The 19149-nt window shown below is 42.5% G+C and overlaps 1 protein-coding gene across 2 annotated transcripts in view; it reads left to right on the top strand.

Moving 5' to 3' along the window:
* Positions 1-1081: 1081 nt before the first annotated feature.
* The window catches only part of BSN (bassoon presynaptic cytomatrix protein), a 274395-nt gene continuing 256327 nt past the window's right edge, over positions 1082-19149 (top strand). The window contains exon 1 of one of the 2 annotated variants that reach the window (XM_089525741.1): positions 1082-1393. In XM_089525741.1, the coding sequence (XP_089381867.1) occupies positions 1200-1393 (194 nt within the window). In that variant the 5' untranslated portion in view covers positions 1082-1199. The remainder of the gene's footprint in view (positions 1394-19149) is intronic. The other variant, XM_089525751.1, reaches the window with a different exon arrangement.

Raw genomic sequence — 19149 nt, 5'->3', positions numbered from 1 at the left:
TAGACACTATACTTCTATTGATGCAGCCGAAAATTGCATTGGCCTTTTTAGCTGCTGCATCGCACTGTTGACTCATGCTCAACTTGTGGTCTACTTGGACTCCTTGCACAGTCTTGTTCAACATGATGTTATTCATGTCACATCAGCATTATTAGCTGTATTAATAATTTCAGAGAAACACAGAGTTTAATAGTAGTCCAAAACACACTTGCAGAAATAATCCAGTTGCAGACCGCTTTAACTCCCCTGGCTCAGTGCTAGGGGAACTGTAGTTTAAACTGTGACACCAGAGCTCTCTGACAGAGAAGGCTAAATGTCTCACAAAACTACAGTTCCCAGAATTCCCTAGCATTGGAGCCATGGCAGCTAAAGGGGTGTCAGATTGTATTAGTGTATTTCTACAGTGCAGTGCGCGTGCAGCCTCCGAACGCCTTGGTCAGCCCAAGGGCAAAAAGTCCTGCTCCCATTGGTCAGCCGGCGCGCGCGCGGGAAAAGCGTTGGTGACGAAGGCGCGAAGCGAGCCCCTCCCCCTCCCCCCCAGCCTTGGCCCCTCTACTAGAGTACAATCCTGGGCCAGGCGAGAGGAGGGCAAGGCGAGGGCACGTGCTGGAGGGTGGGGTGAGGCAAGGGAGATTCCTATTGGACGGCGCAACGGGGGAGGGAAGGAGCAGCCACCGCCCATTGGTCAGTCCCAAGGCCGAGGCCTTCGCTGTGGAAGGCGCGTGCCCGGCCGACAACAGGACCATGGAGAGAGGAAAAAGAAGGGAGTGATAGATAGAGAGACTGTGTATGTGTCTGTGCGTCTCAGCTTGAGAGAGAGGGGGGGCCTGCCGTGGCCAGAGAGAGGCGCTTTTCATTGGTTCCCGCTCCCAGCAGTGGGAAGTGCTAGGCTGTGATTGGTCAACCTAGCCTAGCGCGCGCCCCTCTTTCGGAAAGGGGGGGCAGAACGAAGAGGAGGAGGAGAAGGTCGATGGCTGAGTATTCTCACGCACGCGCACGCACGCACGCTGTGTGGCTCGCGCCCGCCCGCGCGCCCGCTTGCTCCAGGAGTGCGCATGCCCAGTGCGGAGATGGGGGGCAGGCAGCGCGATGGTGGAGCGAGGCTGCTGATGGCGGCGCTGCGCTGAGCAGCAGCAGGAGGAGGAGGCTGAAGGAGCCCGTCGCCACCCCGGCTTCCCCCGCCGCCTCCACCGCCCGCCATGGGCAACGAGGCCAGCCTGGAGGGCGGGGGAGCCGAGGGGCAGCTGCCCTTAGGCCCCTCCGCCGCAGCCTCCGCCGCCTCGCCCGGGACCGCCAAGCCTCCTTCAGCACCAGGCATCGGAGGACAGCTCCCAGCAGGAAGGGCTCCCTCCACCGCCGCCTCCGCGCAGCAGCCGCCCGGACCCTCCTCCAGGTGGGAATCCCAGGCGAGGGAGGGCCTGGGTTGGAGCTCCACTCTCTGGGAGGCTTGCAGCTGTAAGCTAAGGCTGTGTCCACACTGGAGAGATAACCCGGTTTGGCACCGCTTTGGCTCAGGGCTATGGAATTCTGGGAGCTGGAGTTTGGTCTGGTCCCCACAACAAACTCCAACTCCCAGAATTCCATAGCAGCCTTGCGCCAAAGTGGTGCCAAACCGGGTTATCTCTCCAGTGTGGACGCAGCCTTAGGAAGGCAAGGATGGAGGCACCTATCCCCTGTTTGTGGTGATTTATGCATCCACCGTTGTAGATGGATGGCGACTATGGCAGCATGTGCCTAACATCCCAAGGTTCTGGTAGTGAAGGATGCTCTCTCTCAGGGAGAAACATGAATGGGAGTCTGGTTACACATTTATGCTACCTTATGAGGGTGCATCGCCCTGACATACATACACATGCACGTACTTACATACATACGCATACAGATACATGCTCCTTATGAGGGTGCGTCACCCTTCCGTTCTGTGGCAGAGTGGTTAAAACTCAGAATTTTCCTTATGCTCAGAGGAGCTGAAGCTGAAATGTGAAATGTGCTAAGAGCAAAGGCTGTTATTCTAGGGTCATGTCAAATGTTCTGCTTTGGAAAGCAAACCACTCTGAATGGCTCCAGATTTTAAGTTGCTGGCCCAAATAAAAGGAAGTACTGCATAAACAGTTTGAGGACAGTAAAAAAACACGTATAGATAAATGGTTTGATTGATGGGTAACCCATGAGGGATAGAGACGCATGTGAGGTGTAATATTTGAACATGCAATGAATATACAGGGGTGAAAATGTTTAATTCAGCATAACCAGTGAAATGTGATTTCTAGTTTTCTTTGTTCAAAATGCTATAAAAACTAGGTTCACTTTGAATTCGGAGTTCCCAGTAATTTGGCTGGATTTCCTACTGGGAATAGTGCTGCAGCTAAATAAATGATGTTTGCTTTTCAAACATGACTTCTGGTTCTCTCTAAGGAAAATAAATTCACAACAGATATATACACATGCACATACATACACGCACATGCTCTTTACGATGGTGCGTTGCCCTTACATATACATACACATACATGCTCTAGGTTGTATATTTGTTAAATGGCCAACACAGCTACCCCTTCAGGTTTTCTAGGTTGTGGCTTGTTTGTGATATATGTATGTATGTATGTATGTATGTATGTATATGTGTGTATATATAGAGGGGTAAGAAACCTGAATGGGATGCCGGTTACACAGCCAGGGATGGAATGAGTGGCAGGCGAAACAAAGAGGGGAAGATAGGGCTTGTAGTTGAGGAACCTCAAGTCGCTCCTTTCAGCCTGTCAGGGATACTTTAGGATAGTCAACAAGAAATGTTTCCATGCTCCTCTCTGACAGTGGCTCCTTGACCAGCTATGCTGCTGCGGTGCTACCTTGTGATGATACTACTGATGGTGCATCACCCCTGCGTATATAAACATACATATATATGCTCTAGGTTGTGGCCTGTTTGTAAAGTGAGTGTGTGTGTGTGTGTGTGTGTGTGTGTGTAAAAGAGGAGTTATGTAACCTACGTGTGGAGAAATAATTGAACCAAGATACCAGGAGTACAGAGTCTCCTAAGGGAAAGAGGAAAAATGTTAGGGGGGGGGGAGCAGTGTAATGATCAGGGATCATGCCGCAGAATAACACATTTCAAATAAATTGCGAAAAGGCATAATCTTCACCCACCAACAAATGCAGGTTTTTTGTGCTGAAAGTAGCACAGATGGAAAAACAGAAGTTAGTGAAAAATTCAGGAGAGTACTATGTCTCAGCCTCTTGTGGTAAAATATTATTAAAATATCGAATGTGTCTATACAAAGAGGATTAAGCCATTAAAAAAAAATCTTGGCAGAAGTATATGAATAGCGTATCATCAATGTTTACAGGTTTAAAAGGGACCTGCACTGTTGAATGCGCCGTTACTACATGGAGAATATAAAATTGGCTTCTGGAAGAAATCAAATAGTTTGCTGTCCTGGGTTAAGGTTCTCTTTTGGTTAACACCACAGATTTCCGTATCACCCTTTAGGGATCAGATTATGAACTGAATTTTGTACAAAAGTTTGTAGAAGAAATCTGTTAAGTAGCACAGTGTTATCTTTCGTACTGATCTCTTTGCATCTTCTTTCAGGCAATCATTAGCCATCCTGCTTCAAAGTTGTAGAGATATGTGTTTCGATAACATCTTCAATTTTAAAAAATACTTCTGCAAAGGCAGATCATCTGTTTGTAGAATTGCCTTCTGTATAGAGATAAAGTGATGTCAGAGTTGTGATATGGCAGCTGCTTCCATCCTGAAGAATCCCAGTTTTGCATATTATCCCTTAGCTGAATAGGCCAAGCATGTAGACCGAGAATCAGTGGATACAGCAAGAAAAGTTCATACAGACATGGCTCAGGAAGAATCCATTTCCATAAAGCTTTGGAGAAGACTGTGTCTGTGTGAACAAATATGTATGTGCCTGGTTTTCTGTGTAGATGATGTATGAAGGAGAGGGCTGCTTTTGTGTTGGGACCTGCAGCAGAATTCTCTAATTACTGTGAATGGGGATGTGTGGCTCTGGTAGTTTTCTCTAATTTTTCAGCTTGGATTCACTTATGAAGCATAAAATTTAACTGATGGAAAACAGAGGCTCTTGTTTTGAGGCATCTGCATATTGAGGCTTTTCAGTGGCATTCCTGCCATGATGTGTTGAAGAGCAGGGCTGGGAAGCCATCCAAGTACTAATACATTTGTGCAGAAGTGTACTGGACTTGTTTCCAACCTTAAATGGTCACTACAACCACATTCTCCAAGAATAAGTCTCCTGTTATATCCCTACCCCAACTGATGCACATTTATTTCCTCATTCTTAAGAAATAGTCATGCACACAAACAGTGTTAGTTGGTTAGCTGAGCAGAGGGAGCCGTGTTACTTGGTTCTAATAGAAATAAAGGTTCTTGTGGGAGCTTTAAGACAAACACATATGGCAATTGCTAAAGATGTTAATAAAAAGCATACTAGCAGTGTCTTTGTGCAAAATAGTATTTGTGTCAGACTTCATGCTGAAAAGGCTGTTATGCTCAATGAAAGGTATATTTTATGAGGTGTAGTTTGTTTTACAGTATAATTGAGATTTGCTTAATGTGACATATATACTGCTATTCGTGGCTGAGCTTCAGAAACAGGGGACCCAAATCTCTACAAAAAAAGGGTGAAGAGGAATGTATTGCTGCATTTACTGCATAATCTGGGGCAGTATACTTGGAGCAGGTTACAATAAGAGGAGGGGACCGTGGCTCGGTAGTAGACAACATATTTTGCATAGAGATGGACCCAGGTTCAGTTCCTGGCATCTTTAGCAGTGGATGGATAAGATTCTTGTTTGAAACACTGGAGAGCCATTGTTGCATGGGCCAGTCTTCTGACTTAATATAAGACAGTTTACTGTGTGGTGTGTATGTATGCACCTCCAAGCTGCCTGTCGATTTATGGCAACACCATGAATTTCATAAGGTTTTCTAAGGCAAAGAATACTCATGTGTTGTTTTGCCAATTCTTTCCTCTGAAATCTAGCTTACAGCACCCAATATTCCTTGGTAGTTCCCCATCCAAGTACTAACTAGGGCTGACCCTGCTTAGCTTCCAACATCAGATGGAATCTGGTGCCCTTTCTCATCTCTTACCTTAACAGGTTTACGTTGCTCACTGCTCATTTATGTTCAGATTTTACTCTGGTCCTTAGCCTGGGAGGTTATGCATACCTACATGAGAGTAGGCCCAATAAAAACACAATCTGATTTACTTCTGAATACATTTACTTACAGTTAGGTTTTTAGTTACCTTCTTGTAGATCTACAATGGTACTACCTCTTCACCAAATACTGTATTTAATACCTTTAAAACCATCCTGCACTTGAAGATAGGAGGGTAAAGGAACTAGGCAGCTGGGGCATATGGGATTATGAGATACATACATTAGTATTTTGATGTGAATTACTTACTTTGGTCCCAAAGTTCATTCATTATATATATATATATGTGTGTGTGTGTGTGTGTGTGTGTGTGTGTGTCATCTAGAAATCAAGTAATTGATCAATTAGCTATATGTTTGGGCCAGAAACTTGCTAATATACAGAAAATGTTTCTGAAATTCCTGTTACAGATAATTTAGAAGTCATACAACTGCATTAGCTGATTCAAGTGAAATATGTCATTGAGATTAAAATACATTTACCATTTTTTAAATTTTTTTTAATGTTAAGCTTTTCCCCCTCACATTATCAAATAGAATAGATTATCTCAATACTGTTCAAAAGTACTATATCACAAAGTGCTTCTGTGCCCCTTGTTAGAAAAAATAAGACAATGTTTAATACATTAGCCAAGGCTTTTGCAGATTTGATCAGATAATATTTATTAATAATATATACTGTGTCTCGTGTGTGTATGCATATATCACCATATTATAAAAGCATATCTAACAGGTTGTGTTACTGTACTATTTGAAAAAAGATGCATCTGTATACACATCAATAAGAAGGCACTTGAAAATCTGAGAACCAGATTTTACATTTATTTTTGGAAGAGGCACAAACAGACTGCCGAGAACCTCCATGCTAATATTTAGGAATGTCACTAATCCAACATTTCCAGAGGCTGAAAAACAACTAGCGCTTTATCAAATATTTGGCTACATAATCTGGATGCATGAAGCACTCAGTTGATAGTGTTTTTCCCCCATGGTTCTTACACAGCTAGCCTCACAAGGGGGAGTGTATTCTCACCTGCTTTTCCAATCATATAGAAGCTCTTTTACAATCCTGTCACCATTCTGCAAGATTTCCAGATTTTGTTTTACCTCTCAGAGAGTTCATGTCATATATCTCAAATACATCCACTAGATATAAAGGAAACCCATGCTAACACTTAGGAATAGACTGGAAAGTCATTATCTTGGTGACTAGTGTATTTTCTGTGTTCATCCCTACAGTGGTTGTTTTATGTGCCATTTTGGAACCATCTTCAGTGTGATACACAAATGCAACAATGCTTTCTCTTCTGGTTCTTCAAAACTTAGGGCAATGTTATTTATGAACATTTGGTACTTGTAAAATTGTCACATCTAAAGATTTAAAAGCTGTGCATGGCAATAATAAAATAGAAAACAATATAAAATAAGTATACAATATCCCCATTTCTATTTTACTAAAATGTATGGAAGACTGAACTACATGGGGAAGGCTTGCAAAAAATAAACATGTCTTCATTATGCACCAAAAAATAAGTGTACTTAGTATGTGTCTAATATCAGGGGGAAGGATAGAGGATGTTGTCTACTAAATGCTCTGCTCCAAATAACTATGAATAGAACACAGAAAAGTGTGGGAGTACCAAGAGGACCACAAGGACCAAATGAGTCTTTAAGGAGAAGTAGGTGTCCCTAAGTCTAGTTTTAAGGGGATTTTCAAAAAGCTTTCATCCTTTCTAGATTTCAGAGTAGTGTTCCAGAAATAATCATACCACATAGGTAAGAATAAATAAAACTCATGTTCCCATGGATGTTCGCATTACTGTTGTAAACACCTTGGGACTCATTGGCTATGACTCCCTTACACATGTCCACTGCAGTTTTACAGACACATATTTCTGCACCTTTTTAATAAGGGTTGCTGCTCCAGATGCCACTAGCAGCATCCTTGCTGTGTGAAAGCTCATAGCCTTTCCTGGAAAACCACTTTCTCTTCTATTTCTCAGTTTCCATCACCCCTTCCCCTGCCAGCCATATTCCCCTTCACATCATTGTTGTGTATTAGACAACAAACCCTCTGGACAGGGAACATGCCACTTCTGTGTTGTGTCAGTAAATAAATGTAAAGTACTAGTAGCAGTACCGCTTTTGCAGCAGAAAGGAATAGAGACTGCTGCAAAGAGCAAAAGGCAGCAGTGGGAGAATTACGTAGGTCCAAGAGGGAGAGCCCAGATGGCTGGCTGAGATTAAAAACAGAATATCAATTAATCTGTGATCAAGTCATTAATCAGTTAATTGCACAGATTAGTCGATTAATGTTGTTAGCCCCCATTTTATTCCAGGGAAATACAGCAACTGCTCTGATTTGTTTTGTTATCATCATTTTCTTCCAAATTTCTGATATTCTTATCTCTTTCAAAATATATTGGGTGTTGTCATTGATGATTCCTTTCCCCCACTTTCTCTAAAGGCCCGGCTTCCTCATGCTATTCTTGTTGACAAGCTGATAAAACATAGACTAGGTGATGCTACAGTGTGTATTTGCACCTGGTTGATGGACTGTACCCAAAGATGGATTGGCATCAGCGTGGAAAAAAGTGACAAGTGGGGTGCTGCAGATTCTGTTCCCTGTGTTGTTCAACATTTTTCGAAATAGCTTGGACGAAGGAGCAAAAGGGATGCTCATCAGATTTACAGATGATACCACACTGGGTGGGGTAGAAAATACAGTAGAAGACATAAAATAGGATTAAGGATGATTGTGACAAGATACAGAATTGACTTCAATTTAGCAAAATGAATTTCAGCAGAAATAAATATAAAGTTTTTCAGTTTGGTAGCAAAAATTAGTTATGCAAAGACATCATCAGTTAGATATGGACTGATAGCACCACAAGCAAAAAAGATCTATCATTTTGTTAAAAGGAAAGCTAAACATGAGTTAGCTGTGAGATGTGGTGGGTAACCAGATGAATATAATTCTAAACTGTGCCATGAGAGGTATTGTGTCTAGATCTTGGTGAGTAATGGTATCCTTCTTTGATCAGATCTTATCAGGAATACAATAACTAGTTCTGAGCACTGTAGTTTAAGAAGGTTGTTGCCAAATAGGGATGTGTTCAGACAAGGGTGACCAAGGAGACCAAGTCCCATGAGGAAAGGTTGAGGAAGTTGTATTTAATCTGGAAGAGATTATTAAGAGTCGTTGTAATAGCCACCATCAAATATTTGAAGAGATGGAACATAGATAATGGAACAAATTTGCTTTGTTCGCCATGAAAGGAAAGGATCTGAACCAAAAGGCTCTAAATGCATGAAAAAGAATTTTGAATAGACATTAGGGGGAGAAATTCTGATAGTACAGAAAATTTGACAGCCCTGGATAGTGTATAATGGTGGAAGGAGCGGGAAGGTTTGCCGTCAGGATGGGATATTGGGTGTTTGCTGTATAACTATTTCCCAAGGCTGTTTAGCATATGGGAATCCCCCTTTAAATGTTCAAAGAAAGAACATGCACTCAGTGTAGACTATGAGAGAAGAAAGCGTAGCTTGTGGAAGTGTAGACTATAAGAGAAGAGGAAAAAGCAAGTATACTTAACCAAAGAAAACAGTCTTTTCTTTAATGTGCTTGTTTCAGATTACCATTACATGGTTATGGCTCTTAGAAGGATATAAAGGAATATATAATGGGAGCTAGAACACTCTCTGACTAGATTGAGATGCAGTTTCAATTGGATTTTCTGATTTACTGTCGGAAGATAGTTTTGTTGAAATAGTTGAGCTTCACCAATAAATTAATTTGTATTCTAAATGAAATGGTCATATTTCAAATACATTGTTTCTGATATATAGAAAATACATTGTTTGGTGCTCCTAGGGTGGGTTGATACTCTTAAATAGCACTAAAGAATTCAGGCTTGGGGTTGCCTGTTAGCCCTGAACCTGGATGCTTTATTATTTTACTGCTTGTAACAGACAAGGGAGAGCTGGGAGGATTCTGTTCCCTATGTTGTTCAACATCTTTAGAAATAGCTTGGATGTAGGAGCAGAGGGGATGCTCATCAAATTTACAAATGATACCACACTGGGTGGGGTAGAAAATACAGTAGAAGACAAAAATAGGATTAAGGATCATTGTGACAAGATACAGAACTGACCTCAATTTCGCTCTTTAGTGCTATTCTTGAAACCTTTCCATCTAAACCATATACATAGACATAGATGGGACATTATCCTTGCATTCAGCATTGTTTAAAACTTAATGTTTAATGTTAACATTATACAGCTGGCCCTCCAAACTCATGGGTTTCAGATTTGTGGTGTTCACTATTCGTGACTTTGTATTTTCTGCTTAACAAGGTCAGCCTCTTCACCTGTCTTTTCCTCACTTTTCCTCCCAGCCAGCCAAAACCAGCACTGTACATTCCCCTGCTTTGCCAATCTTTGCATCCTCCTCATTTCCAAAGACCTTCCCTTTGAATCTGATGTTTGCAGCCACCCTCAGGAGGATCCAACTTATCTCCCTTCCTCCTCTTCACCCTTTCTTCCAGCCAGACAAAAGAAAAACTGTACCTTTCCTTTGTGGTGATGGCTGCAAACATCAGATTCAGAGTGGAAAGACTTTGGAAATGAGGAAAATGCAAAGTTTGCCAAAGTTGAGAACATACGATGTTGCTTTTGTCTGGCCGGGAGGGAGGGGAATGAGGTGAGAAGGTGGATCCTTTGCAGCTGTTAACATCAGATTAAATGTGGAAGCACTTTGGAAGTGGGAGCACTTTGGAAGTGGGGGGGGGGGTATGAGTTTCAAGGTTGCAAAGAGAGTTGCAGATGGTGCTCTTGGTAGGAGAAGAATCTTTATCATTCATGTTGGGGGATATAACATATTCATGGTTTTTTTTCACTTTCACAAGGATCCTTGGCCCCTAACCCCTGCAATCGTGGAGGGTGACTGTATTTAGAGTTCAAATGTGTAACCGTTTTAAAATAGTATCTACTGAAATCTTTTAATTCCTTAATGTATCTTGCTGGATAATAATAATAGAAGTATGTGCAATGTACAGTCATCCCTCCAAGTCCGTGTACTTGAGATCTGTGGAATTGGAAATCCGTGGAGGGGCAACCGCCATTAACAGCAATGGGGTGTGCACCCATGGTGCGTGTCCCACATGCACGCGCTCAGTTCAGCCACAAATAGTGTTTGGTGGTCCCTATGTAGACTTGTCTGTGACTCCTTTGATGTATGGTAAAATACCTTCCCTTTGGGTGGCTGCTTGTCTTCACTCCTCCGGGTTTTCCTGGGCCTGACAGCCCTTCTGATGTTTGAGGAGTCACAGACAGAATAGGCAAAGTGGTGAGGAAGCATAACCTGCAACTGGTTTACAAACCAACAAAGAAAGTCCAGCAAATGCTTCGCTCAGCCAAGGACCAGAGAGACCCTCTCACAGCTGCAGGAGTTTACCGCATACCATGCAGCTGCGGACAAGTCTACATAGGGATCACCAAACGCAGCGTGCAAACAAGAATCAAGGAGCACGAGAGACACTGCAGACTGGGTCAGCCAGAAAAATCAGCAGTAGCAGAACGTGTTACAAACCATCCTTGGCATAAAATACTGTTTGAAAACACTGAAATTCTGGGCCATGCCAACCACTACCATGTCAGGATGCACAGGGAAGCCATTGAAATCCACAAACACCTGGACAATTTCAACCGGAAAGAAGAAACCCTTAAAGTGAACAAAATTTGGCTACCAGTCCTGAGGAATAGCAAAATAAGGACTCAGCAAATGCAAATGGGAAACCATTCAGAGTCAGGGGCTTTCTCAGCAGACAATGATCACCAGTTAGCAGACATTAATCCTCTTTTGCATTAGCCTCTCAGCCTGAGGCCAGCCATCAACACAGAACAATACACATGCAAATCCCTCCTGCATTCCCAGACTCACACGGTATATATACACCCAATTTTTCCAGGCAAAGCATTCTCTGAAGATGTCAGCCACAGATGCTTGCGAAACATCAGGAAGAAACTCTTCTAGAACATGGCCACATAGCCCGAAAAACCCACAAAAAACCACCTGAGGTTTTCTGGTTTTATGCTTTCACTTGAAGATCTTGTCTTCCATGTTCTTGCACTGCTGGTTAGTTGTCCTGGAATCAACAACTCTGAGTGATATGAGTGATGAATTGCCCCCCTTCCAATGTACAAAAAGCTTGTAAGATAAATTGACAAATGTACTAAAACTAGAGCTGATGTGATAAATTATAATCTTTACCTAGCTGGAGCCTAAAGGACCAATGTGTTAATGGTTCCTGGGTTTTCTAGCTGTGAGTTGTTTGGATTTATTATTATTATTATTGATGTTTTTAATATTGATTTTTTTTATTGTGGTTGTCAGCTGAGTCTGTTGGGGATGGTAAAATTAAAATAAATAAATAAACCAAAACAGAAAAGAGATTAAAAAAACAGAGCTGGTATGTCAAATAATAATTGATCACATGGTAAATAACATCAGTTGGAAATGAGCTTGCACTGATCACTCCTCACACTTTGAAAGATTGCAGCAGTTCCATCTTTTTCCAGTGATTATCTCTGAGGGAATGGGTTACAGTCTGCCCTCCTCATTTGTGGCTTTGACTTTTGTGGATTTGATTATTCATGGATTTCATTACTATTTTCTCTCTAGGAATCTCTAAATTCTCCAGTGCGACTCTTCTGGAATATGACCATAGAGTCACACTGGAAGACCTAGAGATTCCTAGAAAGAACACTTCTCTAGACATCTGTAGATTCTCCAGCATGATTCTGTAGTCAAATTCCCACAGATGTTGGCCATAGAGTGGCAATAGAGATTCCTAGAGAGGTGTTCTCTCAGGTTGAAAAAACTAGTGGTTTCTTATTTGCAGTTTTTCCACTTTCAAGGGGGTCCTGAGCCTGTAACCCCAGTGAATGTGGAGGACCCACTGTATTCTTTGGGAGCAACTAGTGAAGCAGATTTTGTTTTATGTCATGCATCCGTTCCCACAACTTTTCTGCAATGTCCTGTCTAGCCTCTTAAGGAACATTTCAAATATTTAGCACAAATTTATGTCTCCTGTAATGATATCTGGTATTTCTCTTCCTTTTCTTTTTCCCCTAACCCAGGGGTAGGCAACCTTTTTGAGCCGGGGGCCGGGTTGCTGTCCCTCAGACAACTGGGGGGCCGAAGCCAAAAAATGAATAATTAAAAAAAAAATTTTTTTAAAAAAATGAAATAAATAAATAAACTGGGACAAATGTAGGACAAACTTTTCAAATGGAGGGCACTTTTTTTAAAAAATGGAGGACACGCAAAAAAATTTGCTGATTTAAAAAAAAATGTTAATATTTCTGAGGCTTCTATAGACAATTGCCCCCCTTGCCCGCCGCTTGCCCCCCTTGCCTGCCGCTTGCTCCCCTTGCCCGCCTCCTCCTGATAGGCCAAAGGCCCCACACCCTCACGCGAGAGGCCAAAGGCTCCGGCAGCAATCGGTGGCAGGACCAGGCGGGGGCCGGTCCCAAGGCCTTGCCGGGCCGCATCCGGCCCGCGGGCCGCAGGTTGCCTACCCCTGCCCTAACCCTTTTCACAGTTTTATTTCACTAATTCTTACTGAAAGCTGCCAGAGGGTGCAGATAATTAATCTGTGAGTGTGTATAAAAATTTAATTGGAAAAGAGTGACCATGAACTTGAGTCAGATTTCTGCTAAGACCTTATTCATATGAAGAAAAGAAGACACAGCAAATTCACACAGGAGTACAATAATTTGTATGAACAATCAAATGTTGGTTCACCAATGTGCAGAGCCCCTTCTATTTGAAAGGAGACTTCCTGGAAGCAGTTCCTTATAACAAGCTGCTAGTGAGAACTTTCCTGTAAGGTATGGGCAGTTTTAACCATGTTTGTTTCATCTCTGTGATCAAACAACTGCACTGCACAAATAATCATAGAATCACAGAATCATAGAGTTGGAAGAGACCGCAAGGGCTATCCAGTCCACCCCCCTGCCATGCAGGAAATCCCAATCAAAGCATCCCCAGCAGATGGCCATCTAGCCTCTGCTTAAAGACCTCCAAGGAAGGAGACTCCACTACACTCCGAGGGAGTTTGACACCACTTTAACTGCCCTGGTTCAATGTGATGGAATTCTAAGATTTACAGTTTGTTGTGGCACAAAAGCTCTCTTACAGATAAAGCTAAATATCTCACAAAACTACAAATCCCAAAATTCCATAACACTGAGCCATAGAAGTTAAAGCAGTGTCAAAACTGCATTCTTTCTGCAGTGCAAATGCAGCCTGGGTTTATGATAGCATGGCTAAAATTACCACTCTGATAAGTGGCGCATTTTGTGAGACCTGTTCTCATGTGATTGCCCTCCAGTGGTTTGCTTGATTTTATTTTTAATTTATATCCCAACTTTCTAAAAATTAACACACAGGTAAAAACAAAAGTCATGTAAAAAACAAATATAACAGATTTAAAACACATTGATTAAAGAAAGAGTTCCTGTTTCCTGTGAACTAATGTGTATGCCAGAAGCCTGCATGAACAAAAGGGAACAGACCTAGCCTTCCTTTCCATTGAGTTCCAGAATCTGGGAGTGGCCTTCTCTTGCATCTTCTCTGGATGTGCTTGCTGGCATAGTGGCAGGACCGACTCTAGGTATTTGGCTACCCTAGGTGACAAATATTTTGGCAACCCCTGTCACCGCTCATAATTACTTTCACCCCTTGATTTCCGATGTTTCAATTGTTAAAACTAAACATGACATAAAACTTAGGTTCCAATCTCTCATCATACTATTGAGAATTAGTCAAAAAGCCAATTAAAAACCATACCACGGACACAGGGGCACATTTATGTTTTGGCCATTGTACAAAGAAACCGTCATATAGTAGCCTGCTTTTACATCGCTAGCTGTAATGAGTTTTCACTTTAATATTGTTTAATTACACAAAAAAGTATACAAAAAAGCTGCCATAATGCCCTTAAATTTTGCTGCCCTAGGCAGCTGCCTAGTTCACCTATATGGATGAGCTGGCCCTGCATAGTGGCAAGAAGAGAAAGTCCTCAATCTTAAAGCCCTGGCAGGATCCCATATTAGAGAATGCATGCATTAGTTACTCTGATCCCAAGTCATAAGGGATGACAGGTCAACTACAGCAATTCAGCAAAGGGAACCCAATTCCTCTGATAACTAGCTTTGGTTAATATAGCCACAGCATTCTGGAATAGTTGAAGTTTGTAAGCATTTTTTGAAGGCACCCCACAAAGAGCATACTAACAATCCAAATGGGATGGAAAGAAGTCATGTGCCACTGTAACCCAAATCTGATGTTCGGAAATGGGTACAGTTGGTATATAGACATCATTTGTGCAAACACAACTCTAACTACCACAAATGTGAACCTGAGGCTTCAAGGAGAGTGAAATCCCATCTAACATGGATTGAATCTCTCGTCCCTGTGTTGCCCTTTGGCTGATCAGCAGCTTCTTTGTCTCTGTCTGCTGTCTTCCAGTTCATTATTGACATTGATTAAGAACTTGATTTATATGTTTGGGGTCAAAGTCATAATGTTCTGATATGGTATCATGGAAAGCATGCTAATCTACATTTGGCTAATTTCTGCATCTTCTTTCTCACAAGATGGATTTTTAAAAAAAAAGATTGAGAAGTTCAAGGATTTAAGGACTGTGTCTGTGACCGAGTTGCTGGGGTACATGTGACATAACCTTTCAAATGTGATTATATGAAGAGAAAATTGTGTGTACCATACCTGTTGTGTACTGCAGCAGTAATTCAGCTATAATAGCGTGCACTTTTGTGCTGCATGAAAATCTCTTCTAAAACATACACATCAGAAATTACATGATTCTGTAAACCAAATAAAAGGAAAAAGATTGCTGTGTTTTAGTGATATGTTGTGCTTAGCATAGCAGCCAAAATCTGCAGTTACTGCAAGGTGATATCTTTTATTTACTGCTGCACTGTATATTTGGATAAAAACAGCATCACTGTCAACTGTTGTCAGTCATTACAACAGCTCTGGTACCTTGGAATTTTTCTGTACCATTTGAAAGATGTCTGTATTTAATGCAGACTAGTAAGAAATATATTCTGAAAAATGCAAGCAAATATATTCTGAAAAATGCAAGATGTCTGTGTTTAATGCGGACTAGTAAGGAAAATGCTGGAAAATGCAAGCATAAAAAAGCAAGTAACTCTCTCCTATGTTAAATTCTGAAGTTGGATTCTTTCGTATCTCTCTGGGTGTTTCCTTTTCATTACAATTTATTTTTAAATGACAGTAGTAAAAAATATTTCCTAGATATACATAGAACAGTCTGCCTCATTTGAACCAGTATTCGAAATCTAGATACTACATTTTGCCGTACAGTTGCCCAGCCTCCCACACTCTCAACACCGTAGTGCCCCTGTTGTCCCCAGGCATCTTTTGAGGTTTTTCCCAGCCTCAGATCCTTCTGCTTAGATTTCATTTTTTAAACTTCTTGCCTTCTCTAACTCCCCCTGCCCCCACATACCTCTACATTCTCCATCTATAGTTCATTCTAGTTTCCTGTTTTCCAGGCCACTGACTACTGTGTCCTAGTTTCTTCAAATATCCTGATCCCCAGCTCTCTTCACACTCAGCTTCCTGACGCTTTGTTTCCTTGCTTTTCTGTACTCCTTAAAAATCACATGCAATACGCCTGTGTTGCTTTCTACTTCTTAACAGCAGTATATAAAAGATAGCCTCTCTTATACTTAGACCCCATGTTAGGTTGAATTGATAGTTTCTTTCCTCACATCCTTTTTCAGTGATTCCTTCTTTCTTTAACTATCTGCCTCCCCTCATCTAATTTTTTCCTCAGATCTTGACCAGAGTTTAGAAGTTACTTTTAATGTCTGCCAAAGACACTCATAATCGGTGATACACTGGGACCATGAGTAGTATCCTATCATGGTCAGTTGTGGCAGATTTAATAATGTTGTGGCATTTAAAAGTAACTTTCCAAGTTCTGTTATTCGTGTGACATAAGAACATAGCATGTGACAAGTCCTGCTGGATCAGGCCAAAGGACTGTTTCCCACACTGATCAACCAGATGTTTTGTGTGAAGCCCACCAACAGGACATTTCCCACATTTGTTCCATGACTGGTAATGGGATGGTTCTGGCCTTTCATCCTCAAGGTAGCATACAGCTGTTATGACGTGGAGTGGTGGATAACCTTCATGAAATTGTCAATCCTTCATGAAATTGTCTAAAGCTCTTTTTTGAGTTGGTGGCCATTATCGCATCTTGAGGTAGTAATTTTTTCCCTTCATTTTGGGATGTATGAAGAAGGATTTCCTTTTCTCTCTCTCCATTTAGCTTTATTGGGAGACCGATGGTTTTAGTATTACAAGAGAGAGAGAAAATGAAGCTTGATTTATTTTTCCAAATTATGCATAGTTTTATGAAACTCTATCATGTGGCCTCTGCATACATTGCTTTGAAAGTACAAAAGCCATTTCCTGCAGAGAAAGTGCTCTAATCCTCTGATCTTTTTCATTGCCCTTTTCTGTAACTTTTTCAGCTCTATGTCTTTCTGAGATATGGTGACCAGGATTCACATCTGACTGATGAACCAGGGGTAGGCAACCTTTTTGAGCCGGGGGTTGGGTTGCTGTCCCTCAGACAACTGGGGGGCCGAAGCCAAAAAACTGGGGGGCCGTGTGCCAGAGGTGGAGCTTCCACCCTCCAGGGGCGGAGCCACATGCCGGGGGTGGAGCTTCCACCCTACGGGAGCGGGGCTTTCTCTGCTCCCTTTCCCGACCTCCAGCTGTCTGAGAGACAGCTAGAAGTGGAAGGGGGATTGGGAGGGGGGTGACAGGCATGCGCCTGCTCCTCCTGCCCTTCCTTGGCCCCCAGCTGCCTCTCAGAGACAGCTGGAGACCAGTAAGGGCCTGTGAGGGGCAGGAGCAACAGACACGCGGCTCCTGCTCCTTTCCTCGGGGCTTTTCCAGGCCTGAGGTGTCCTCCGAAGGACACCTCAAGTCTGCCAAAGCCCCGCGGAGAGGAGGCGTGTGCCCGCCCTCTCCTCCTCGGTCCCTTCCTTCGGCCAAACGGGCTCCAAGGGGCCCTTTCAGCCGAAGGGGAGGGAGGCCGAAGGGAAGGGCTTGGGCACCCGTCCCAGGCCCTTCCCTTCGGCTCTTCCCTTTGGCCGAAAGGGCTCCAAGGGGCCCTTTCAGCCGAAGGGAAGGGCTTGGGCAGGCAGCCTCCTGAACTCCTCCACGGCCCTTGCAGCCCCAGGCCTCTCTCTCCAGAGGGAGGCCTGGGGCTGCATGGGCCGCGACGGAACCCCGGAGCGGCAGGCCGCCTCTGCAGGCCCCTTCTCGGCCTCTGCATATGGGTGACATGAACAAAGAAGAAGGCAAACTATGACACAACCAGCATGCATTCCTGGTATAGTGTGCTTATCTTGTGATTGAAACACACCATTTCATAACTTCTAATGGTATTCCTTGTACTTGAGTATCTGAGAGTCCTGCCATACCTTCTCTCAGTATGGATGGCACAAGAAAGTGTTGCCAAGTCACCCATCTGTCTTTTCATAAACCCAGTTTCATTTGGTGAATCTCCAGCAATTCTCTTCTTGACTACAAGAGGCAGCCTAGAATTAGTTGAGGATAACATGAGCATTTCTCCACAACTCAGTGAATATTTTGCCGAAGGTCTTGCATGCTTATAACATATCTTGATATTGTATTAATAATTGATAGAAAACTTCAATCTTAATTTCCTGCAGTATTAATAATTCCTTTGTTTTGACTTTTAAGCTTTCATGTATCCATTTTAAAGGAAAGATTACTCCTTTGGTCTCCATTTTGAATATGACACTATGCATGTAGCAAATACCATACTGAAACCAAACACTATTAACCATTCTTGTTTTCTTTGTTCATTCAAAATAACATGCACGTTCAGGGTCATATGTCCATTGCCTTCACTTTACTTGGCATATGTCCCTTTGTTCAATGAAATTAGTCTTCAGAATATTAACAAAATAGTTAAATTTGTTTGGTGTCCTACATATTTGATCTATGGCCTGTGTTTTTTACTTGTTTGATATTCTGTTTGGACATATTTTATATTGTGACGGCTTTTAGCTTTTAACAATAAATTTCTACTCTTGATATTCTTCTCGGTGTTTCTAAAATGTATCACTTTTAAAATATTCCAGCAGTTCATCACTTGTTCCTTTTTTGCTATTTTAATTGATTTTGGGGTATTTTTAAATGAATGTTTTTAATAGCTTCTTTTTTGTTTCTTGATAAATTCATATTAACTTTTTTCAACCAGTCTGACTCCTGAGGCCAGGGTTCAATTCTCTGCATGGCCATGAAACCCACTAGGTGACCTTGGGCAAGTCACACTCTCTGAGCCTCAAGAGGATGCAAAGGCAAATATCCTCTGAATAAATCTTGTTCAGAAAACCCCTTAGGGTTGCCATAAGTCAGGAATGACTTGAAAGTACACAACAGCAACACAGAGGGGAAAATGGCACTAACTGGCGAACCAGACCTACGCAATACGCCAGCTTGGGGGTGGCGTGGGGGCATGGTGTTTAGATGACAAATGTCCTGACACCTCCACCAAGCCAGTGTCACACCACCCACCTGACCAGATGGCAGGCAGTGTTGTGGTGCTTCAGCAGCATGGCGTTTATATGCTGCACACTGCAGGAGCACCAAAAAGCCAGTGCCACAGCAGAAAAGCCACCCTTTTTCTGCATTTTGCAGCTTCTTTTTTGGGCCGGAAAAATGCTGGATCAGGGCTGCATTGGTTGCCACGGCCCTGATCCAGCCATCCTTTAGTGCTGTCTGTTCTGGCTCTTAGTTGGAGTCCTCCCAAAAGTACAGATTTATCTTTACAGGTGACCTGGCCCTCACTG

Source organism: Sceloporus occidentalis, unplaced genomic scaffold (assembly GCF_023333645.1).
Source record: "Sceloporus occidentalis isolate IW3139 unplaced genomic scaffold, rSceOcc1.0.p SCAF_1, whole genome shotgun sequence".
NCBI lineage: Eukaryota > Metazoa > Chordata > Lepidosauria > Squamata > Phrynosomatidae > Sceloporus > Sceloporus occidentalis.
Note: the sequence above shows the minus strand (reverse complement) of the source record. Positions and strands in the feature narration are given on the sequence as shown.